This window comes from Rhodnius prolixus, unplaced genomic scaffold (assembly GCF_049639745.1).
Source record: "Rhodnius prolixus isolate KJV_2025 unplaced genomic scaffold, Rpr scaffold_6, whole genome shotgun sequence".
Classification (NCBI taxonomy): domain Eukaryota; kingdom Metazoa; phylum Arthropoda; class Insecta; order Hemiptera; family Reduviidae; genus Rhodnius; species Rhodnius prolixus.
The window spans coordinates 2246348-2271207 of NW_027411634.1; the positions used below are offsets into that span (position 1 = coordinate 2246348).

Sequence of the window (24860 nt, forward strand, 5' to 3'; positions counted from 1 at the left end):
CTAATATATAAATAGTAGATAGTTTTATTAATTTAATGAAAATTACTTTTATATGGGGGTCGATGGAGATTTCGAAAAATTATATAAGAGGGTCCATGATCAAAAAAAAAGTTTGGCGACCTCTAAGGCTCTACAAGGGACTTCTTTCGCCGTTGAAAATCTGAAAAGAGTTTCCCCACTTATGTGCTGGCGAAAGAGTTCTTTGATGATAATCATATCTGCTGCCATTGGCACATTCTTATGGCAAGCAGAACAAATATTGGCAAAGTTGGTCTAGAACAGGTTTAAACATGCACTTTAATTAGCATAAAAACAAAAATTCTTTCCAGGTAACAAAAAAGGAAAAAAAAAAAACGTATTGGGATCATATTTCTGTTCCGAAGCTATTCAATTCCAAAGAACTTCTAACATCCTACAATATCCCCAATTCAAATCCTCCCTGACTTTTTTTACATTCTATCCCGGAGTATTATAGTCTTTGATAAATTCTTCCTCATTCGGGCCACTTTTACCTTACCTTCAATACTCTCCTTTTTACCCAGTGTTTTCCAAACAAACCTCTGTCATCATCTCTTGTAACTCCAGTTTATCATTTCAGCTTCCCCATTGAATTTTTCCAAAATCAATCATTCTAGTTACATTTTATTGTAATTTGAATTAACATTTTACTAACAGCAATAAACTTCTAAACTCTTTACTTCATAATTAGCCACTATAGATTTTAATTTATTGTAATAGTATTTATTTATTTAGAAGACCTATCTCCTCAAATTTGTATATGTATTTATATGAGTCAAAATGTGTTTGAATTGTGATAATCCAGTAAGAGAAAAATCAAGGGAAATTGTTCTTTTTTTGGGGGCAATATTTTTATTCACAATAAAAATATTTAAAATTCTTTTTTTCCAGAGGATCTGTTCCAGTGAGAGGAGATCAAAGGATGCTATAATTCCTTCAGAGTAGCAAAACACTGATTCCATCAGCTTTACGTCTACCTAAATTTAGATTCTGGTAAGTCTACACTTACTATATGAAGAAGTTGGCCAAAGAATTTTTGTTTTAAATATCGATTGTGAATATCTCGTAACAACTATTCTGAAAATTTAACAGTTAAAATGGTATATTACACTTAAATGTAACTTAAAAGGGAAGCCTGCCCTATGGACAGTAAAGTAATGCCTATTTTTTCAGGCGGGGTTTAACGTCCAACTACAAAATTAGGTGTCGTGGACGGAGGCGACTAGCAAACATACTTTACTATAAATTTCTCATATTAACCATTAAATAAAATCCAAGACCTAGACTGGGAATCGAATCCACTAACCAACAATACATCTTAGCTTTGCGGGTCTAGCCTATAACCGCCAAACATACTTTACTATACCTTTCTCATATTAAACGTTAAATAAAATACAAGACCTAGACATGGAATCGAATCCACTAACCAACAATACATCTTAGCTTTGCGGGTCTAGCCTATAACCGCCTAACATACTTTACTATAAATTTCTCATATTAACCATTAAATAAAATCCAAGACCTAGACTGAGGAATCGAATCCACTAACCAACAATACATCTTAGCTTTGCGGGTCTAGCCTATAACCGCCTAACATACTTTACTATAAATTTCTCATATTAACCATTAAATAAAATCCAAGACCTAGACTGAGGAATCGAATCCACTAACCAACAATACATCTTAGCTTTGCGGGTCTAGCCTATAACCGCCTAACATACTTTACTATAAATTTCTCATATTAACCATTAAATAAAATCCAAGACCTAGACTGAGGAATCGAATCCACTAACCAACAATACATCTTAGCTTTGCGGGTCTAGCCTATAACCGCCTAACATACTTTACTATAAATTTCTCATATTAACCATTAAATAAAATCCAAGACTAGACTGGGGGAATCGAATCCACTAACCAACAATACACCTTAGCTTTGCGGGTCTAGCCTATAACCGCTCGGCTACTGTGGCGCCTGATCTATGAGATAATCTCTCTTTAAAAAAAAAAAAAAAATACACCATCTATGGAGCAAACCTGCATTTTTTTTTATTGAAAATTTTTCTTTAAACTAGGCATTTTTAATCTTCTTAAACACTTTTAACTTTCTTTAAAGGTTATTAAGAAGCAGAAACATTACATTAAAAAAAAAAAATAATAATCTAAAGGAAAACTACCCATCATATCCTTTCTCTAACGGTGACCTTAATAGAATTTTCCGGTAAAATAAATTGCAAAGAAAAGTGGCAGATTACTTACAATTAGCACACTAAGTTTAAAGAAAATCGTTGGTGCCATTTTTTCCAGAAAACTGGAAAAAAGATACAGTAAAATGGTAATTCCAGTTGAAAGAAACCTTTCTAGATCATATTACATAAATGCAAAAAATAATAATAAAAAAAAAAAGTAGGTTTTATACATAGTTTTGATGAAGTTATATTCCAGTTTCACGAAACGTATAATTTTGATAAGAATTCAATATGACTTAAACGTTCGGGGTTGTAAGAAAATTAGTGAGTTAAGAATCATCAGAGCATTAAATTTTCAAAAAAATAAAAACCTCAGACTGATCACGATCACAGTCAAACGCAATGTACGCTTCTCGAGATTAATTACAATAAATGCTACCACCAATGCTTCAAATTAACAAAAAGCTTAACTTGATCGAATTCCTCCCTCCCAAAAAAAAAAGAACCCTGAAAAAAACATAAGTAAGGAAAAAAAAAACAAAGAAAAAATTACATAAATATGCATCTTGAAAGATAAAGGTAAGGAAAAAGTAAGAAATTCCCAAAAGGGATGATGTCAGTTCAACCTTTGCATATTTAAAATTCTGTCCCTTCTTTGACACTTTTCTTTATACTTTTCTTTGGGTTCAATATTCAATAAGACAGTTGCCTTCTTCTGTCTACTCTCCTGGTCCAGAGGGGAAGAAAATTCTACACACAAACTTTTTTTTACTAAATTATTGTCTACAGAAAAATCGAATATTGTTCAAACTTTATATTTGGGTTATACACTAGACCATACTTAATAAGATTTGATATAAACTTAAATGAATCTATTTTTTGATATTTTATCGATAATTTTTTCAATTTAATTTGCTGGGGTAATTCAACTATTCTCTTAGTAGAAGTCTAAGAGTCTCAAGAAATCATAAAATCATGCAAAGAACTACGAGAGACTGTCATAAGTGTTTACAACAGGTGTTTAGTTTTCCCGGAATTGAAAAGTCTTTCCTAAAAACTAAAAAACAAAAAAAACAAATCATTTTTGGTACTAGATTGTAGCCGGTTTGATTGGAAATTTTTTTTTGAAAACTTGGTGAAATAAACAGAAAAACTGCTTATTTTTCTCTAGCACACATCTCTTTCGATTGATTTTCATCGATTTTATTCCCTAATTATTAATTTTAAAATTTTAAACACTTACCTTCATTAAAATAAAAAAAAATTGATCTTCTTCATCGCAGTAAATCTCGTTTTACATATTGGTAAAACTAGGTTTAAACCCTTTATTGTAACCAACTAAATGTAACCAAACTATTAACCTACAAAATAAAACCTTTTTAGTTGAACTAATTTATTCGGGTAAAGCGCAAAATAAATCAAATAGCGATGAAGAAACCCCGAAAATCTTTTAGGAGCTTGGGGAATCCTTCGTATTTAGTTGGAGAAGTGATAATATCCTTCGATTATGAGTAGGCATGGTGACAAGGTGCTATTTATGCACTGATAACCCATTAGAGGTACCTATGTGCTTCCCTTACTGGTTGTTGCTAGTTCAAGTCCCTACAACTCTTCCCAAATCCAGGGAGAGAATCGCTTTACTAGTGATTGAATCTTCCTTGGATAACTCGGACACCGAAGTCAGCTAGAAAGATGTATTAGAAATTATCCTTACATCTTCCTACAGAAAATCTACAAGTCCTACCACAAGAAGAAATCTATCCACAGCAAAGCAAAAGTTATCCTTACTCAGGTCCAAGGGTCAAGCCTCTAGCTTGTTGTCTTAGTATGGCCATCATCCAGAGATCGCCAGCCAAGAGGCGCTCTTTGGACGAGCAGACAGATCTACAGGCACAGGCTTCCAGACTACTGCCATCATTAGGTTATTGCGTGACTGAAAGAAGAGTCAATATTACTTCCATGACCGGTAGATTGTCGGCTAACAATCAACTGTTGTGACATCCATGACTTGAGTTTTCTTCTTATCAGAACTGCGCACTAAGCCATCGGTTAAAACAGGATTTACGAAGGGACGTTCCTTACGGAAAGATCCTTACGGGCCAAGGGAATTCGGGGTTCCAATTTCCTTTCTCTTATGTTATTATCTCCATAAACATCCTTAAAAACAAAAATAAACGTGATAATAAATAAAGTAAAAAATTATTTAAAATATAAACCTTTATTGTGTTTCTCAAATATTTTTTTTTTAAAATCAATTTCTTTTTATTATTTTTTTTCAAATATTTTGTAAATACATCAATCAAAATTTTTGAAACATCTAAAATACTTATTTAAAAAAAAAAGGAGAACACTTTATTTTAATGACAAAAAACATCATACAAAAAGGCAATTATTGTTATTATTATTTATTTCTCATTATTTTTCTGGAAGTTCTTAAATCAATTTCATCAAAACCAAAACAAAGAAAAAGAAAAACTTACAATTTTTAATCCTCTATCTTTTTAAAAATAATCTAAAAATTATCGGTACAGTACTACGATCAGAATTAATAATAAATGATTTTTCCATTCATTTATCAACATCAAATAAGAATAAAATTGAGGGGAGTCATTTAAGAAAAATCAAAATTTCAGCTGAAATTGGTAACATACAAAAAAATGAGAAAATAGTCCGAGAAAAAGGAAACAAAAATATGTAAAGGTGTCTAAAAGAAAATGTATTAAGATTTTTGTCCCGCTAATCTGTGGGTTAACTCGTCCGAAGTTAGTTAGTGGATGTCAATTGAATGGATATCTTGTCTTCCAAGTATGTTCTAGCACAAAAATTAAAAAAACAAAAACAAAAAGAACTGTAAAAAGTATGAGCTGGAGTTTACTAAGATCTTGGAATGGACAATGATCTAGATCTGGAACGGGACCTGGAGGCAGAAGAATAGGTCCTCCTCACTGGAGAGTAAGTCGGTGAACCTCTTCTTCTCGGTGAATAGGACCTCGATCGAGATCTGCCCCTTTCATCGTACTCTTCATTACTATCACGACCTCCACCACCACCACCACCACCTCCTCCTCCTCCTCCTCCTCCACCAGTCCCAGCGCCGCCCCCACCATAGCCTGTATAATCCTCTCTCACCCTTATATAGGAGGTTTCTCCTTCATGCGATCTAAATCTTGAATCATCCAACTTTCTCAGTGCATACTTCATATCATCATATCTTAGGAATTCCACTACGCCTGTACCATCTTTAAAAACGTCCGCATAGCATACATCGCCCGCTTCACGCATATGATCCTTCAAGTCTTGCCAACTGCCCGAAGGCGGCAGACCGGTGACGAAAACTCTGTACTGGCTGCGACGGGTTGGTGGCCCACGTCCTCGTCCCATATTACCGCCGCCGCCGCCACCACCTCCTCCTCCGCCGCCACCACCACCGCCGCCTCCACCTCCACGGGTACGATAACCACTCGGTCCGCCACCACGTGGAAATTCCACTCTCAATCTATATCCATCATAATCATGACCATCTCTACCGTGTACAGCGTCCTCAGCGTCTCGACTATCTTCAAATTCCACAAAAGCAAACGGAGGACCACGACGATTCTTCAGATCAACACAAGTGATTTTCCCAAATTTGTAGAAAAGATCTTGTATATCTTTTGTACGTATGTCTGGCGGTAGGTTTCCCACGTAAATGCGGCACTCGTTTCTTCCAGACATGACGTGCTTTTTTCTTATTTTATTGTTATTATCTTTTTTTTTTTTTTCTTTGGGCAAAAAATGACTCAGAAAAAATATTATTAGCTTTCTTCAAAAATCCGTGTAATCCTTTAGACTTGCTAAAAACGAAAAGTTTTGTTTTTTTTATCCTGAAAACAAAGAAAAATAACATGAATTTATTTAAAAGTAAATTATAAATAAAGAAAGTGATTCAAGCAATAATTTCAAATAAGAATATCAATTTTATTATTACTAAAATCCAAAATTTTGGATATCAAATAAACGAACAAAACAAATTAAGTTTTATTCATTAAACTTTCTCTCGAAATGGATGCTGTGGTTTTTAATTGAACAAAATTTAATTGAAAGCTTCTAAGCTTACTCAAGAATGCACTTAATGCTTCCCACATAGTACACACATTAGATGCATCTTATTTAAAACTTACTTTAAAAAAAGATTTATCTCAACATGAATTTAAATTCCATTTTATTTTTTTTTTAGTTTAAACCTAAAGCGAAAGAATTGATAGAATTATCAAAGAACGAATTAGATTGAATTTATAAACGACCTTTAAGACCCTTGTATTTATTTATATTTTTTGTTTGTGTTTATAAAAAATACTGCATGGATATACTCGTATCTTGTAAAAAAGTATATACCATTAAAACGCTATATTTAAGTCAAATAATGGTCGCCCATGGAAAGAGAAAGAGAAAAGAAGCTGATATTAAGTTATGCTTAAAAGAAAAAATATATTTCAGGAATGCACTTAATACTTTGGGAAGGCTTTAGCGCAAACAATCCCTGGAAGGAAAAAGTGTAATAGCCACTTTTTGGGGAGACGGTCTGCTGGGGGTACAGCTCAGCTGAGTCAGCAATTACTCCGGGATACCTAAACCTTTTTCTTTTCTTTTTTTTCTGGAGGCCTGCAACAGAATTGGACAAGTCAATAGAACTGTTTGGGTTTTAAAAGAATTTTTGTTGTGAAAATGATTGTTAACTAGGAAAATGTTACCCATTCCATAACCAGAAGATGTTTTGGTGTTTTCCCTTTTCAAACTAAGTGGAATCTTTAGCTCATCGCTTTCAATTTATGCCCTGTGATATACCTGGACAATCGCTAATTTTCCAGCAGTTAACTGAAAAGAGAGGATAACAGTCTTCCACGCTAAATCTTTTGTAGTTCCTTGGACGTGTGGATTTGTGGAGTGAACTTGAAATTGGGGACTTGTATCTAGCTCGGATGGCTGCAGAAATATATTCTATCAAGGATGCTCTTCTATTCTCAGTCCCAGATCCTAGTCAGGATGTTATAGAGCTGCGAAAGGAGTCACGTACTAAGCAAAGAAGCAAAATATTTAAAATAATGTAACTGTTATAGAATTAACAAATTTAAAAAAGAAAATTTTCACTCGATAAACTCACATATAATTGGATCTGCTTGCGCTAAAAGTAAGCCTTAATTGGTAATTACAATCCTGAATATACTTTTTCACAAATCTTTAAAAAATCAATCTTATTTTCCTAAAAGATCATTTCTTCCTGAACGCTTTCAACATCCCCCTCCAAAAAGAGAAACTTTTTCCTACATAATTATAATAACAAATCATAAAAATAAGTTCAGCAACAGAACAATATAAAGTATGTATTTGATGGGAGAGTTCACATCCAGATGGCGTCACTGTACTTAAACTTTTGAAAAGAGGAGCTATAACAGCGAACCCAAAAGAAAACTTTTTAAGGTTTTTGAGCGAACCCAAAACTGAAGGCCAATTAAAGTGTCTTAATTTACCTTTGGAGTTATTATTTAAAAATAAAAAGATCGCGAAAGGTACTTTTAATTTTGGGTAAAAAATTGATTTTTTGCAAGTTTTTGTTTAATTTGTTAATTATACGACCGCCAAATTACTGCCAAATCATTTAGATCCCTTCCCTCTAGACTCTAAAAAATAAGATACTTGAGTACTTATTAATCATGATCTTGATGAATTATTATTTTTTTTGTATGTACAAAAAAAAAAAAATCATTTTTGGTTAACGCAAAATATGGTAAAAAGGCAGGCGTATAATTAACTTAAAAGAGAGAGCTTTGCCCGCCTCAGGCTCGGCCAAAAGGTTTAGGAGACCAACTTACCAAAAGCAAGTATCCTGTTTTGAAACTGGCTTGTCCAGGATTCCTCCTGTCCTCGCCTGTCCGTCAATATCAAGAAGGCCAATTTTTCACCCCAAAGAGAGTTTTAACATCCTGTTTTTTTTTTTTTTTTTATTGTCCAGGTTAAAAGTTTCCTGTCCTCTTAATCCTAGTGACTTTTGGTGTGTTTGGTATTTTTATTTTGGGAATCTCCTAATGTCGTTTTTTTTTTCGATTATTTTATTTTTTTTTTTTTTGTCCACGAAACACACATCCTTTGTATAATCCGGTATTTTTGGTTAATGAAAAAAATATTCCTCGGAAAAATCCTGAGCGTGTGTGATCCTCCTTTTAAGGTTAGAAATCTTGCTGCCTAAAAAAAAAATCCTTAGGCGGCCACTGGTCCCCCGAAGGAAATTTCACATCCAGTCTCATCCGTCCGATCGATCAAAAAAGTCGATATTTCTCCGAGTCCATGGTGAGTGTATTTATTTTTTATGAATACTTTGGAGTGTCATGAAGTATCCGTCCATGCAGAGTACATTTATACCGGGAAATAGTTGCGAAAAATGCAGTACTAAGCCGGAAAATTAAACGAAAAGTTTTTTTTTAATATTAATTTCCTTGGTATTAAAATAAAATTTATATGAAAACACATTTGTAACTTATGTTATAATTTCTTTCCAAATTTTTCTTAGTTTTTTTTTTTTAAATTTAAATTTATAATTAAGTCCATTAATTTTTTGTAAATGTAAAAAATATACCAATTTATTTACTGATAAAAAAATTTATTGAGGTGCTAAGAGTGAAATTATGGTTTAGAGCAGGTGTTTCCCAAGTGCACCAGATTGCCCTCCCTGAGAAACAGAAAAATTTCGGGAAGCCAAAGAAAAATATCTGAAAAACTGCTCAAGTAGCCACGAAATACTTGATAATAAAAGAAATTGGAAATCTCTAAATGGATAATGGAATCCTGTCGATAGAAACATGGTAACTCTCACCACCAGAAGAATTCTAGCTCATTAGACGCCTGATGCTGAGTGAATTGCACTATCATGCTGCTGCAAAAGACCACTCTGTTAACTAAGAAGTGCTACTTTTCGACCATGAAGCAAGGACCCTGACCAACAACGCTGAACAGACTTAGATATGATACTTATCCATCGAAGAACCAACACGACATGCACTACCCCTTTCAAAGTTCCACAAATAAAATGCAAGATAGAACACATGGACTTCTGCAAGACACCCTAGGTAGATGGATTATTGAAACTCAAGAAAAAAATTTCAAAACATATTGCAAGCAGCAAGAAAAAAAAAAAAGAACTATCTTCCGTTCAACAAACCTAAAGCTCTACAAAAATTTTTTTTTTGTGAAAAATCAAATTGAATTTTCAAAGCAACTAAGGCAAATAAACGTGAAAAGCTCTGGTTTAGAGTGAAGTTTTGATAAAACACTATCATCACAATAGGGTCCCAAAAATTGTCAGTAATAATGACAGTACTTTTGGATTATGACGAGAATATTGAGAATTACAATTAACAAATCAAATTTAACAATATTTGAATTTAATCAAGCAAAATAACCTTGTACGAACAATTAAAAAAAAATAACGTGAATATCTTGTACTGGCAAACCACTCTACCAATTGTTTACAATACAATTTCGGAAGAGTACACTATTGAAGAAATGCATAGGAGATCTGGAGCTCAGTAATCTTTTACGATATTCTAGAAAATTCGAGTGACTGCCTCTGAAGGGGGAATACGCGAGTTTTGGGGGTTGCACAGAGATTAGTGATATTTTAAGAGATTCTGCATCTTTGAGTACTCGAAACAATACTTTTGCGTCATGCTCTCAATAAAATGGGGGGGTGGATCAGGCAATTTTTTTCTCCGCCTATAATGAAGAAGCTTAATGATATCCAAAATCAAGGTTGAATTGGGAATTCATCAGATGTTGATTAAATTAATCATTTAAAAAAGATAAAAAAAAAATGACTGCTTAATGAGAACTGTATTCAACAGGGTTGTATAAATTGAATTCAAGAAAAGTGAAATGAATTATTTAATTAAATTAATATATTTAAGACCCACTAGAGATACTCCAAGCAATTTAAGATCAAATTTTTGATAAGATAGGCGGCCCCTCTCGCCTATTAGCATATTTGATAAAAAACTAAAGGCAGAAAATACAAATTGCTTTCAAAAATAAGTGGGTCTAGTTTCTTTAATTGGGTAAAATTGCCACATTAAAATTTGGATGGATTATAATTTGGGGCACCAAGATTTTCACTGATTGAATGAAGAGAGAAATGTCTAACAAAACCTGCCAAATTCTTATTCTTTTAAAGTTATTCATAGATATAAACATTTACAATGTAAATGAATGTCAAAAATAATAATACTAACCCTGCTTAATTAAGCAAATATATAAAGAATAAGTAAGATCTTATTTAAAAAACAAAAAAAAATTAAAACTCATTGAATGGTTGATGTATATAAAGTTAATATGTAAATCAAATCCAAAAAATTGTTTAAGTCTTTGTGGACACAAAATCCAAGGCACAATATACATTTTTTTTTTTCACTACGCAAAATCCCGCGATAAATCCGAGTTAAATCCGTGGAACTCCACACTCCTTCCTTTAAATCCATCGCTGTCTGCGTGATCGAAATTATATCCATCAATATTTTTTGAATATAAATTTTTTTTAAATTTAAATTAGTAATAGCACTTTTTCTTTCTTACTAAAACATGGTTAAAATTGTTTTAAATTTAAAAAGCAAAAATAAAAAACACACCAGATTTTAAATAGTTATTGTTAACTCTTTTATCAACAAAACTTTTTTTTTTTTTTTACTATTGAATTGAATGAATTATACCAATAGGGTGGAAAAAAAGGAACACCTTGATTATTTGAGATACTGGTTTAATAACTTTCACTCCATTTCCTGTTTGTTAGTTTTTTGTATTTAATGGGAGCCAAAATGCAAAAAAAACATGTCCCGGTCCCGATCCTAAACATTTACATCTGTACACTGTGGTCTTGTCTTGTTGTTTGAAGTTATCGTCACATTGTTCGGCTACAATGTGGGTCCAAGAGACCTGGAGTATTGTACAACGATACAGTGAGTAATAACAGGGGGAAAAAAACCTGGAATTTTACAGAGAGAGAATAGGAAAAATAAAAACTAGGTTCAAGATAGCTTCATGGAGTCTGCTTGTAAAGTGAATTGATTTTTATGGAGCAGCTTACATGGATAAAACATGATAAATTGAATCGTCATTAATTTAAATTAATTCAAGAGCCCAGAACTTAGCGAAATGTTTGAAAATTCAAGATGACAGAGACCAGACCTTCTAAACCTTACTGAACAGTTAGGGGTATGCATGAACATTATATTTCTTACATATAACACTTTGTAAGTAATGATTTTAATGCTTTAGAAATGATGGACAAATAGAAGAAGAAAAGTTATTAAAGCAAATAAGGCGTTCCGTTCTTAGTACCCATTCTAAAAAAAATGTAAACTATCGCTTTAAATTGGTATAAGTAACCCAAAACAAGAAGCGAAAAAAAAAATTGTAACATTCAGATCTTAAAGAATTCGCCTTCTAATTTTATAAAAAAATTCAGTCAAAATAAAAACAATACTTATTAAACACATTATTCATGTTAACCTTAACTTACTTGCTCAGAGCAAGCCTAAATCAATTACCTTCCGATTTTTTTATTTTCATTTTAAATAAAAACACTGAACAACATTAATTCAATCCATGATATTTTCTATTTAGTAAATTAAATAATATAAAATTACGTCTTTGTTTGGAGAAAAGCGCGAAGGATTAAATTATGAGAAACCAATTGATTAATACGAGTATCTTGATGTGAGTTTCAATAAACATGGCTGACTGTTACGCGTTCGTTGTTATATAACCTATAGATGATGCTAGAATTTTTAGGAGTAATAACAGGAATTGTAAAGCTTAAAATAATAAACGAGTTCGGCAATTAAACGATGTTTCTATTAATTTTTAATTTTTTTTTTTTACTTATTGTTAAAAATCGCGATTCATAAACTGAATACTTCCAGAATACTGGTTCAAACGAATTCATGTTACAATTTTTTTTCCCCATTTTACTTCAATGCAAATTGTCCAAGTTGCAAGACAAAAAAAAATTCCGTAAGATTTGCTTTTTGGTTTTTATTTTTAAAAGTTTAGAACAATGAACTGACCATAAAACAATTTAACCAAGAAATAATTTATAAATAATATTGAAGTACTTACAATTTATCATACTAAATCATAAAATTCTATAATATTGTTTTTGTTTTAAAAAACAAAATAATTATATTTTTTTTTGTTATAATAATAACAAAAGAAAATTAGACGACACACGAGCCTACGAGCACACAGAACAGAAGCTACTATAAATGAAACCTTCTCAACTTCCATGTGGAGGTTATGATAAGTAGTGTGGCGTAAAATGGAACTACTAATAGACTTTTTAATTATTGGCTTCTTTGGTTTATTTTTCGAATTGCCTTAAACTATTAAGTACAAAAAGAGAGTGTATTGCGTTCATGGACTTATTAAAAGTATTTATTAGGAAAAACTCTTTAATTATAAATATTAATTGTGATATAGGTACTTAGTAAACGTGTATTGATAAGTATTACAATTTCTTATAACAACTGAATCTATGATTCAAAAGTTAAACAGACGAACAGTTCCCTGAGGTACGTATACTACCTTATTTAATCATATTGCATAAAAAAAATTGTTTTTATTTGGCGCCTAAGTCATGACTATGTTTGCTTGGAAAAGTTAATCAAATTGTGCTTAATCATGTTTGGCCATGCTTACTCAATTTGGCATTAGTGAGAAGACTGTACATCCTATATAGTTCACATAAGTTTGTGATGTGTTCTCCTTTTTCAGTTTAGATGTGTTGAAGTTAATAATTATGAACTAGATTTTACTTTGCATTGAACATTCCACTCAATGAAACGAAACACTTCCAGGAACGATTTATTCAGTCATTTCCAAACACCAGTATTCTTATTCTTTTAAATTATTTTCAAATATTTATTTGATCCTTATTTTTTGAAAAATGGGACTTCAGTCTCGAAATGTTATTGAGGAAGAAATAAAAACTCAATTAGTACTTTAGGGGTAATAAGTATAAGTATTCTTTGAGATCGAATTTATTTTTACTCAAAATTTTACCACCCATAAATCTAGAAATGCCTTAATCAAGAAGTAGACAAGTTATTTTGATAGAATTTTAAATTTAGGCGCGAAATGTAAATGAAATGAAATCTGTGGTTCAAATAATTTCTCATCTAATACTAATAAAAGCTGGAGGTTGTATTATAATATGTAGTTCTGTACGGCCATGACTGCAGTTAAATTTTAAGAACCTCATTTTTCTAATTTTAAAACATTAAATTTTCATGTAACTCACAACTACTGGCGATCAATTTTTGCATTAATTGTAACCTCCTTAATTACCTAACCTTTCTAGCTTACATTTCAAAAGTATTGTGATGTGTTGATTAATGATTTGTACATAATAAAGAGAATCAATAATTTATTTATACTCATTTTTTTTTAGAAGAAAGTGATTGCATTCAGAATATGAAAAAATAATATTGGAAGTGGAAATTTATGACAAATATTTTTTTTAAATAATGCAACATAAAAATTATGTTGATATTTCGAGAAAGAAGACTTTTGATACAACGATCACACAAATGGAAATCATTCCACAATGTTGTAGGTTGGTAGAAACTTGTGTTACTGATAGAGCGATTGTTGATATTAACGTGGAGAAATATTGTTCTGATAACTGTATGTCTTTGAAGAGAAAGAGTAATTCAACAGTGAACACTAAGAATAAGTCAAAAATGGTTGTTCCTGGTGATGATCCAATACGTTTGAAATCTAAAAAATATTTCAAGGAGAAAAGCAGGAGACAAGATGTTGACAGCTCTAGCTATAGTTCTTCATCCGCAAGTTCTATTTCTTCGCCTGATTCTCTACCGAGAAAACATGTTTACAGTAAGAAGAACAAAAGTGTACAGTGTAATATTGTTGGAAAAGAGAGTGATTCTATCAGTACTGTCCAAGCACTTTTAAAAAGATTACGGAGAAAACTGAAAGGTAACTTAATTTATAAAGTGCTACTTATCTTTTTCATGAAATATTTTGTAAGATTGATCCATCCTAGGATTAGAAATTATTGCCAATTTCGTCTTCTTTTTTTTCAAGCTTTTGATTCAGAGATCGAGATATCTCTGAGGCTTACACAAATTTGATTAACATAATTTATCACATTAAGCAGTTTTGTTCATGCAAAAATTTGACATGAATACTTTCAGGCAAAAGAACGTTTAAATTATATGACCAAAAACAATATGAAATTGTTAATTAACCAGTATAAGGCTTGACTATTCCCTAGGGTGGCAAAAATAAATACAAAAAATGGTGATATTGGCAATTATTTCTTTTCCTTATTTTCTCTTAATATAAAACAAAATTAAGTTCTCATATTCCTTTGAATTACTGCCATCTGCTTGTAGTTTTTTTTTGTTTCTTTTATTTTAATGACTTCTTCGTTCTGATTCTTAAGTGTTCATTTTATTTAAATTTCTAAACTAATGCTTTTTAATATTTTCAGGAATTGGGGATGAAATCTGTAGCATGTTTATGATTTAAAAAGAAATTAAGGATAATTATCTTTGCTTGCTTTGTGCTGCTTTTGTGTTTATTTGCCTTTTTTTGTTCTCTTTTTTACAGTAAGGCGTTTTTTGTTTAATATTTTAATTTGCTTTAAATTTTATTAACATTCTGTATATATGATGGAATTCCATCTTGTTGGATTCAGCTGTTAATATATATCCTACCAAATATAAATTTAATTTTGTATTTTTTAGGGGATTCATGTATGAGTATCGTTCTAGATGAGCTTGAGGAAGAAATTGATCGGTTATTGGTTAAACAAACAAATAGAAACGGATTCAAATCAAAGGTTTGTGAAATTTTCCAAAATTATTACCTTAATGTCAATATTATTTATATATTGAATACCATTTTTGTTGTTATAGGGTGACCAACAACACGAAATATATCCAATGTTGAGACATAATAATCGTTTATCGTTGCCAAGCAGCAGCACAGTTGGTTATAATGTCGAGATTAATGATGCTCGTGTAAAATTAGATGCAACTTGTCGTGAATTGGAGAAAACGTGCCAGAAATTAAAGCAAGAACGTGATACTTCTATAAAGTTAGTTTTTTTTTTTATATACAAATCTATTTTTCCAGTTGATTTCTTTTTAAAGTGTTTTATTAGCATTTGAAACATAAATATTTGATTATTTTCAAGATTTGTTGGAAAAAAAGGAAATCTTGGCTGCGGATGTTTTTACTGTTTTCGTTGGTTATTATTTAGATGAGCAGATTTCAAAAAAAAAATTATACTAGACATCATTTAAACCATCAAATTTTTCATTATTTCCGTCTACCATACATTGGTAGGGTCGGCCTGTTATCATTTTTTTTGGACGAAGCCTACTCAATATAATATAAATATAGGAAACCATTGGAAGTATAGCGCGTTGTTGAGTTAAAAATCGAACTAGATGATTATAATTTTTTGGAATTACAAAATGCGAATGCTTGATGTTCTGAAAATTGCCAGCTAGTCCATGGTTTTGTTGAAAATAATCCAATCAGTCATTAACTCACCAGTTTCAAGATGGTAATAAATAACATGGAGCTTTCCTTGAGGTAATGTTGAATTTTTGACACAACAAAAGTGGTTTAAAATGATGGCTAGTACCTTTTTTTTATGAGTCCTGAAATCTAAACGATTACTGTTTCTGTAAATTAGAAATTAGAAAATTGAGTTCTTATCGGAAATATAAATTTTTAGCCTCTTGAACACTTTTTTTTTGTAGTGTAAGTTTAATTAGTGTGCTGTTGAGGATGAACAGAATATGTAATGGAGCACACAATGCTCAAGAACTAGATATTCTGTATTGGTACTATTATCACTTTTGACGAAAGATTTTGGGCCAAATCTATTAACCTTCTCAATGAGCTGTTTTAATAAATATTTGAGCCTGAAACAAGAAAATTTAGATTGCACGTTTGATGTAAACGATATTCCTTCAGCTGTTCAATTAAATATTTCAAATATTTAAATTCGCAACTGTGAGATCATAACCAATCATTAATTTAGTGTGAAGTTGTTGACGCATTAAGTAAGTAATTTGCCTATTTTTTCAGGCGGGCTTTACATCCAAATACCGAATTAGGTGTCATGGACGGAGGCGACTAGCAAACATACTTTACTATAAATTTCTTATATTAACCTTTAAATAAAATCCAAGACCTAATACAGGGGAATCGAACCCAGTACCACAATGCATATTAACTTTGCAGGTCTCGTGTTGACGCATTATATATTCCATTTTCTGTATGCTATTTTTTGAAACCCCACTCGGAGTATGCTTCTAACAAGCTTCCTCAACATATAGTTTTTCTGCATTTGAAACTTATTACCAACTACCACCAGAAAGCTTTAAATTTTGTAGAACATTGTTTTCTATAATAGCATCTATGCTTTTTACACATTCACATAAACACAAGGTTTCCTTCTTGCATAAAAGTTAAGAGGGTCGGCAATAGACAGCATCCCTCTTTGAGGCTCCTAGTAAGAAAAGAAGGTAGTGAGATTATTTTCTGTTGCGAGACCTGTAAAGCTAATATGTATTATGGTACTGGGCTAGATTCCCCGGTCTTAGGTCTTGGATTTTACTTAAATGGTTAATAAAAGAAATTTTCAGTAAAGTATGTTTGCAGTGCCTCCGTCCATTATACCTAATCCGTTAGTTGGACGTAAAGCCCTCATGAATAAATAGGCAATTATATACTTTACTACTTTACTTTTACTTGTATTTTCTGTTTTAATCTTGAGTTTCTGCATTACAGGCTTAACTCTTATTTTCTAATTGCAGTTAAAATATTTTTATTTCAGACTTGCTGCAGATAAGAGTGCAGAATTAGTGGAGACATTGGTACGTGAGGCTGAAATTAAAAGAAAACTTGAAGATACTAACTATAAAATCAAAGATATGTCAAGGAAACTGGAAAATTATGCTGGATTCATGAAAAATCTAAGTGAAAAAGTTAAACGCTTGCAATATGAGAACAGGGTAAGTGATAGTGTAATATTTATTGAAATCGCCTCTCCAGAGAGAGTTTTCTACAACGGAACTATCCGTTTTGAGGTCCTCCAAATTCGAAATTGTCATTTTTAGGATTTTTTTTTTAATGAGTGTGTGAATACTAGCTCTAAAAAGAAAATTTGTCGAAAATACAAACTTAATATTGCATTTAAATACTAAGGAATAAACTTAGGCTAATAATGATCATTGTTGCTATTGGCTTGAGGTTTTCATTCACCGATGGTGTTATTCCGACGCTTTAATTGGTAACATGCTTCGAGATTAACATTGTGTGGGTTTCCAATACTGACTAACAGTCGTTTCCTAAAGCTTTTGTCCTGAATTTGTGGAAACCATTAAAGTTACTGTCTCACTCTCCCTTGAAATAATTACATAGGACTTGTGATAACTAGATAAGCAGCCTGGAGTCTGAGTTATGGATTTGAAATAGTTTAATATATCTTATAATTTCAACGCTACAAAAGTAAAGCGAACTCCTAACTAGCTCTTAACACATGTCTTCTCTTATTCTTAAGTTTTCCAAGGATTATCGAGATATCACACCTCGGATTAACTCCATACTCAAGGCTCACCACTTTTTCTGTCCTGAAACTGTCCTAGAACTACTAAAATGTTTAAAGTAATAAAGTGATTATTAATTACTGTCAATTAATAATGACTATTTTGTAGCTTAAACAGATCATATTGACTAAATCATTTTGTGAACATATTCTCAGACATAATTTTATTAAGAAAGTAAACGGAAAGAATAATTTTTAAATGAAAAAGTAAAGGATTTACTCCTTAAACGAATCTCCACTTAAAATAAATACTAATAAAAATTTCGGGCTCACTTCTGATAAGTGTCTAAGATAGTTTTTTCGAATATAGAAGATTTTTCCCTCTTTGTGATTACTTATTTGTAGATCTACAGCTGTTATTTAAAATATTCTTCTTTTGTGAAAATTGGTTTTATGATGGTAATGTGAGAGGCTGAGGCTTGTTTTGTGTGAATTGAAAGAGCATTAGGAACTGGATTGTTCTAAGAACAGCTGACGGAATATCGTTTACATCAAACATAGACGAAAAGTAGTTCTTATTCTTGTTTGTAGGCTCTAGTTCGTGATTGTAAATATCATAGCTTAAATTATATGATTCTATGTGTTTCCTGATATGAAGAGGAGATAAATGTCTTGCTAAAATACTTTTTATTTAGTCAATTTTCTAAGAACTGTCTTTAAGATTTAATTTTTGTACATGTTTTTGATTATTTTTTATGTTAATAGTTATTAAAAGCAAAGTTCAGTGCTTACAAGCATTATAACCTCACTTCTTCATCACGAAACGTTGAGTCAGACGAACATCTTCATATAAATACTAATTCTTCTTACTATGGTTAAGCGCCAAGAGGCGCGGTTAACCTCTTGAATGTATTATGTTGTAAGATTGGATTCTGTTGTATATTTCTTAAATTAAACAGTAATTAAATTCACTTAACCGACAAACTGTTGGGCCGCTTTCTATCGCTTGATGCGGATAAACTTGCACTTTCATTTTTCTGTTTTATTTCTACAAATGTTTAATTCTATAATTCTTGAATGCAATAAAATATTTTCAATGAAATGTTCGTTGTAAATAAAAATAATGCTTTAGCAATCTCTTTGGTTTTTGTTTTTATAGGAAGCGAAAAGATTAAAGCAGCAGGTGTCAAATTTGAGTAATTTATTGCGAACCATGACCGAAGAGAACAAAATTTTATTATCAGACTTGCATCAAGTATCCATGGAACGAAATAAACTTCAACTAGCGCTAACTATTCAAGAACAGAAATTGTCGAAGCAAAACATTGAATTACAGTTTAGTAAATTGTTAAGTTTGTTTTTTTTTTAAATGATTATTTTAACTGATAAGCTTCTTCTGATCTCTCTGAAATATTTGAGAAAATGTTAGGAAATATTTTAAACAAGTAGCTAGTTTTATAATCGAAGGTTAATTTCGTTAGTTTCAAATAGGGTAGAATAGAAAAATTTGAAACTAATTCTAACAGATATGGAAAGTTTATTTATAAGGCACCTAGTTGAATTGGTTATTACCTAATTCAGATATGAAGATTATCTGTTAGTGGGTTCAAAGGGTTGTTAAGGCTTATTCACATTCTTATCTTTTTCAACAGTGTAGTTATGTGTGGAATTGTAATTTGTATAGTACATACAAACTATATGAATTTTTGTTTAAGTACTTGATTAAAATATTTCCTAACATTTTATCAAATATTTCACATAGATCAGAAGTAATTAGTAACCTTTGACTTCCTTATTTTAAGATAGCCTACTTTAAAAATTGGACTACAGGTCTATCTAAAAAGTGTTTTCAATGAATTAAACAACTTGATAAACTTAACACTGTTTGAGTGCTCGTGAACACGTTTTCTTGTAAAACAAACGTAATTTCTCGTACGAAGATAAAAGGAATCCTGGAAAATGATATACCGTTTGAAAGCCCATTGAACAAGGAAACTTTTATAAAAAGTGCCAGCACCTAGAGATAATGATCACGTAAAGGCCTGATAAATGTTCGATTGCCTTTATTTTTCCAGAATCCAGGAGGAAGATTGAGGCTGTTTGGAAAATAACGTATGCTTCAAAATGGTGTCAATTTTTAGCAAATTTATCTGTCTTTCTAACCGTGTCATCAGAATCGAATTCGGACTAAAACTTTCTGAGTAATAACATTTTTATTGGAAAAAAGTAATGATTTTAGAAAAAAAAAAAATGTGACATCACTCAAGAGCAGTGGAAAATATGAAGTTGGGCAAGACGTCATTGAACTCCACTTTAGATGTACTACACACAGTAGGTCTATGGACAATACTTACTGGTTCACCCTGTATATTGATGTCAACTAACATTTGGTAAAAATGAAAAGATTAAAAAAATCTTCAGCACTGCAGTAAGAAGAAAATCGTGCGCGTGTGACAGAATTTTCAAACCATCGTTGATTGCATCGGCCTTATTTTCAGTAATGTTTTAGAATCATTAAAATTATATTCTCTCTTCTCAATTGAGCAATGATTAAGCAATTATCTTTCAATTAGGTTTTAAAAACTTCTTTTTTTTAAGGAAAAGTATTAAATAAGTTCATTCCCAGCTAAAGTTCGATTTATGTTCCTGAAGTACACTTCCAAAGGTTTAGTTAAATAAAAATCTAAGGAGTCTAGACAACTATAAAAACTTAAGACGCCCTAAACTCTTTTCCTCCTCATAATATTATTTAGGTATTAACTTTATTTATTTGTATTTTAACAGAAAAATGTCCGCATTGGAACGAGATCAACATATGCAGATGAATGAACCGTGGGCAGAGCTCCAGTCGAATGCTCAACTTGCTGCCGACAGAGGTCACACGATGAAGCAATCATCAGACGTGCCTTCCAGCAGTCCTTCACCAGGATTAGCGCCATCTTTATGCAGAAATGATTCAGCAAATTCAGCCAGAACACCTTCACCATCATCTGATCATCTGATCTTGTTAGAAGCTTCAGCAGACGATGAAGAAGAAGTAGATACATCTTCATGGATAAAATTTCCTGTACAACAGCCGGCAGATTATTCTTCAATTGAACAACAACTTAATCGAGATAAAATTGAAGAGCTTAAAGAAGAAATTAGAAATATATTTGCAGAAGTTAGACATCTTGCCTGTGATATACCGTCAATGTCGGTAATTGATTTTAATTTTGATGAAAACTCTAATAGTATTAATTGGTCTGAAGTAAGTCATAATATTTCTGTAACAGATTAATATTTTGTATAGATTTTATAAATCAGGATGCGTTTCCGCTAGACAAATAAAATACTAGAGTTTATCGAATAGATGATATTCAAATATCTATTCGACAAACTCTAGTATTTTATTTGTTTGTTAATTTTACCTTATTTTTTTTTTTAATTAATTCTGTTTAACTTTCTGTTGAATGATTTTATCTAATTCACTTATAACATTCCGTCATTTTAAAATGAAAAAGATGTAACAAAACACACGTCCAATAGAAAAATACCGAAGTATTTGCGATTATGAAATGTACTTTTAAATATAATTTAAGATTTTTGTTGTTTTGTAAGCATTATTACAGAAGTTGTACGTCTTATGTAAAAAAAGAAAGAAAAGTATAATGTATAATTTAGTGTAATAAAATTAATTAATTCAAGAAACGCCTACATTTATTTACCTATTTTGCACATTAACATTTTAGCCTTAATTGTTATAAAAGAAAACTTAGATAATAATTATTTTTAAAAAAAGAGTTATAATAATGCCATTAAAATTATGGAAACAATAGTTGGTGAAAAAATTGAGAAAAAAAGATTAATAGAGTAAATAGAAGTGTTGGATTAGTTGAAAAGTTGTAAATTAATCATTAAGTGTTGCTACCTGGTAGTCATGTCTTCAACTAACTAATTTGTTTTTCATTTTCTTTGTTTCTTTTAATTATCTTCCATCTTGTACTTTCTTATTAATTATAATTATTATTAAAACGTGGTATTACATTGTTGCCAACAGATTATAATAGAAATAAGTTGAAATAAAATATATTTTAATTATTAAATTGCAATTAAGTGATGTTTCCTTCCCATGTGGTCAAACTGTCATGTCTATTACTTAAGCAAAGTAGGTTTCGCTGGGTGGGAGGGTGGGGACATTAATTTTTGCTAGAATTCTTGGACCAACACTTTTAATATTTATCTCTAATAAAAAAAAAACCATTAATTTTTGCTAGAATTGTTGGACCAACACTTTTAATATTTATCTCTAATAAAAAAAAACCAAGACATGTCCAATGATACTTTTTTATTTTTTTTAGGTTTATTTGTTAAAATAATTTTTCCTTAGATATGTAAATATGTTCTCTTTTATCCGCATTAATAGTAGTTGTGTATTTAAGCTTCAAATTTAAAACCTCCTATTTTCTACGTTTTTATGTACATATTATCAAAGTATTGTAAATTAATTTATTGTTATTGAGAGATACCGCGACACTTTTATTACGGTTGGATGTTAAAAGACTTCACATATTTGGAGCGACGAGCGGCAGAGCGATCCTCTCCCCTTTAATGCTCAGATCGTACTGAATTAAAATTGTTACTACACTTACATATAAAATAGGGTGCCAGTGCTACCTAGTGGTCATCTTTAAAACTAATAGTTGTACATGTCCAGTAAGTGTTGCTCTCTGTGGCAATTTTTGGAACTACTTACATTTCATTGTCCAGTAAGTGTTGCTCTCTGTGGCAAATTTTGAAACTACTTACTTTTCATTGTCCAGTAAGTGCTAATATCTGGTGGCCATTTCTGCAACTAATTTTTTAATTTAATTTATATTTTTTATTCATCATCACCAACACATTATTGTTAGGAATGTTCAGTTTTACCGACTTTTTTATTTCTTCTTTTTTTATTACATTTTCTTTTTTAATAATAATTCAAGTTTATCATTTTTGTTTTTTTACAAGTATATTTTAAAAGCACTAAATTAATATGCATACTTGGTAAATAAATGGAGGCGTTTCTTGAATTAATAGTTTTCTTTATTATATACAATTATATTATTATTAATTATATTAAGATCTTAAATTGCATTACTATTACATTACACAATCGCAAATACATTAAAGCTGTTTGGCATTTTTTCATTTGGATAGATGTTTTCCATCTTTTTCATTTTGTCTCTATATATAGGGTGTACACGGAGCTGAGGTCGAAACTTCGGGAGGTGATTCAGCAGTACAAATGCTAAATACCCATAAACTGAAATGCATAAAATAGAAAATCGGTTTTAATAGTCAATTTCTATAACAATGTTATTACTTTGAACTCTAAATGCGTATACGGATGAATACTACTTTATTAACCGCATTTTACCATCCTTCTAAGGATGTAAACAATGCACAACAAAGCGCATGCAAAGAAACAAAAATGAAAAAGGGACATTTCACTTTTACATATGTTTAACCCCTAATTAGAATATTTTTGGTGAGAACACAAATTTCATTTAAATAAAGCAGGTCTATAAAATTTAACCCTAAGTAGACTACATCAACTTATGACCAACTATATAAGTAAATAAATAAAATGAAACTAACCTGGAAATTAAAGTTGCCTTCCAAATTCTCAGACAGTCAATCCTCTGATATCTGGCACTTTTTAAACAAATTCGATTGACCAAGCTCACGTAGACATCTTCACTAAGATTTTTGGTTACTTATGCTGTAGCCGATACCGGTTGATCGAAAACTGTAACGAATAAAATCAGTTTTTCAGAATAAACTGTTACGTATCTTTTTGGGAGCATCGTGATAATTGAGAACTGCAAAAAATACGCGAGCTGGAAAAATTATTACAAAACTAATTATTTATTAAACTAATTATCGATTAGAATTAATTCACAGGACTAATTACGAACTTTTAAGAACCTGAAGAAAAGCATATGCTCGGTAAAGAGTAAAAACTTAACTTCTCTCAAGTAATATTAAATAATTGAATACTCACTGTGACATAACAAAATAACTGTAGACCATAAAACCACAGAATTGAGACGCCCACACGATCTAGTGACCACAATAATAACTACACAGCTATCTATAGTTCACACTTATTCCGCTAGGTAGAATGCGCAGTACTATATTGGTAGTTGGCTTTTTACTTCTGGCCCTACAAAAATATATTTATGTCTTTAACCTATTAAACACAGAAATTTAAACTTTTTCTGAGAGTTATATTGAAAATAAATTTTCTACTTTTACATATTTCTTAACAAAAACTTATAAAGGGTAATTAATATAGATTACCCTTTAAAATAACAGTATTGTCTCTCTATTCCAAACGATCATTTCCACGTGTAAGATCGCGTTAATAAATAAAATTACGACCATTGAATATATACCACGAAGTAAAACAAAACAAAAAAATTGTTTAAATTAGTTAACTTTTATTACCCTGATGTAACAGAAGATAAGCTTTGTAATTAGCCTGCCTTGTCTCTTGTGTTGTTTGCACAACGATGGTCAGGGTATAAACACAGCAAACTCCAACTGCATCGGTTGAGATAGCAAAATGTTGGCGAGGAGAGAAATGGGGTGGGGCCCAGATGCTCTGGTGAAGTAAGCAGCCCCAAAAGTCCATTCATGGGGAGTACGAATCAATTCTGTTACCATCAGACGGCTCATCATATAACAGAGTCTACTTAATTTCTCATTTTTTTTAAATTGATTCACTGTAATCAGTATATAGTACAATCAGTATAGTATCCAATGATTCGCCAAACTATCTAAAATAAACAATGCACCACTTACCTTCTTCTATCACTGAGAAAAACAAGTTCCCTAATATCTGACTCGTTCATGACTAATCTATGACTTTACTAACTGTGACCATTGAAGTACATATCTTCCTAAAATATAGGGAATATACCATTTTCACCAGGAGCATGAAAAGAAGAGGTCCCCAAAGTAGAGTTTATCCAGAACTCCTCTGTAAGGAAGATTATGTTCAAGGTTAACAATAAAATTAT

The 24860-nt window shown here is 31.2% G+C and overlaps 3 protein-coding genes across 17 annotated transcripts in view; 1 reads left to right on the forward strand and 2 right to left on the reverse strand.

Moving 5' to 3' along the window:
• The first annotated feature begins 924 nt into the window (after positions 1 to 924).
• LOC141460935 (uncharacterized) lies at positions 925 to 21504 on the forward strand. 5 transcript variants are annotated; one of them, XM_074141447.1, is made up of 8 exons: positions 12539 to 12796; positions 13675 to 13839; positions 13925 to 14222; positions 14996 to 15090; positions 15167 to 15348; positions 17104 to 17281; positions 18974 to 19149; positions 20599 to 21504. In XM_074141447.1, the coding sequence occupies exons 3-8, from the start codon at positions 13967 to 13969 to the stop codon at positions 21092 to 21094; spliced, it is 1383 nt and encodes a 460-aa protein (XP_073997548.1). In that variant the 5' UTR covers positions 12539 to 12796; positions 13675 to 13839; positions 13925 to 13966; the 3' UTR covers positions 21095 to 21504. The 5 variants fall into 5 exon arrangements, with proteins under 5 accessions (XP_073997546.1, XP_073997548.1, XP_073997545.1 ...); XM_074141445.1 differs by lacking the exon at positions 12539 to 12796 and adding an exon at positions 925 to 1011 and having other exon boundaries at positions 13675 to 14222; XM_074141444.1 differs by having other exon boundaries at positions 13675 to 14222.
• LOC141460941 (serine/arginine-rich splicing factor 1A-like) lies at positions 4713 to 12493 on the reverse strand. Of its 6 annotated transcripts, XM_074141460.1 has the most exons (4): positions 7345 to 7504; positions 6935 to 7256; positions 6696 to 6845; positions 4713 to 6067 (listed from the first exon to the last, which is right to left on the reverse strand). In XM_074141460.1, exon 4 carries the CDS (start codon positions 5916 to 5918, stop codon positions 5079 to 5081), a length of 840 nt encoding a protein of 279 aa, XP_073997561.1. In that variant the 5' UTR covers positions 5919 to 6067; positions 6696 to 6845; positions 6935 to 7256; positions 7345 to 7504; the 3' UTR covers positions 4713 to 5078. The 6 variants fall into 6 exon arrangements, with proteins under 6 accessions (XP_073997561.1, XP_073997563.1, XP_073997562.1 ...); XM_074141462.1 differs by lacking the exon at positions 7345 to 7504 and adding an exon at positions 12345 to 12487 and having other exon boundaries at positions 6696 to 7256; XM_074141461.1 differs by lacking the exons at positions 6696 to 6845; positions 6935 to 7256; positions 7345 to 7504 and adding exons at positions 8054 to 8627; positions 12345 to 12486.
• Positions 21505 to 22856: 1352 nt separating the features above from the next.
• The window catches only part of ovo (transcriptional regulator ovo), a 115231-nt gene continuing 113227 nt past the window's right edge, over positions 22857 to 24860 (reverse strand). For all 6 annotated transcript variants that reach the window (XM_074141428.1, XM_074141427.1, XM_074141424.1 and 3 more), the window contains 5 exons: positions 24643 to 24820; positions 24286 to 24563; positions 23840 to 24001; positions 23434 to 23584; positions 22857 to 23098 (listed from right to left, as the gene is read on the reverse strand). In XM_074141428.1, the coding sequence (XP_073997529.1) occupies positions 24806 to 24820 (15 nt within the window). In that variant the 3' untranslated portion in view covers positions 22857 to 23098; positions 23434 to 23584; positions 23840 to 24001; positions 24286 to 24563; positions 24643 to 24805. The remainder of the gene's footprint in view (positions 23099 to 23433; positions 23585 to 23839; positions 24002 to 24285; positions 24564 to 24642; positions 24821 to 24860) is intronic.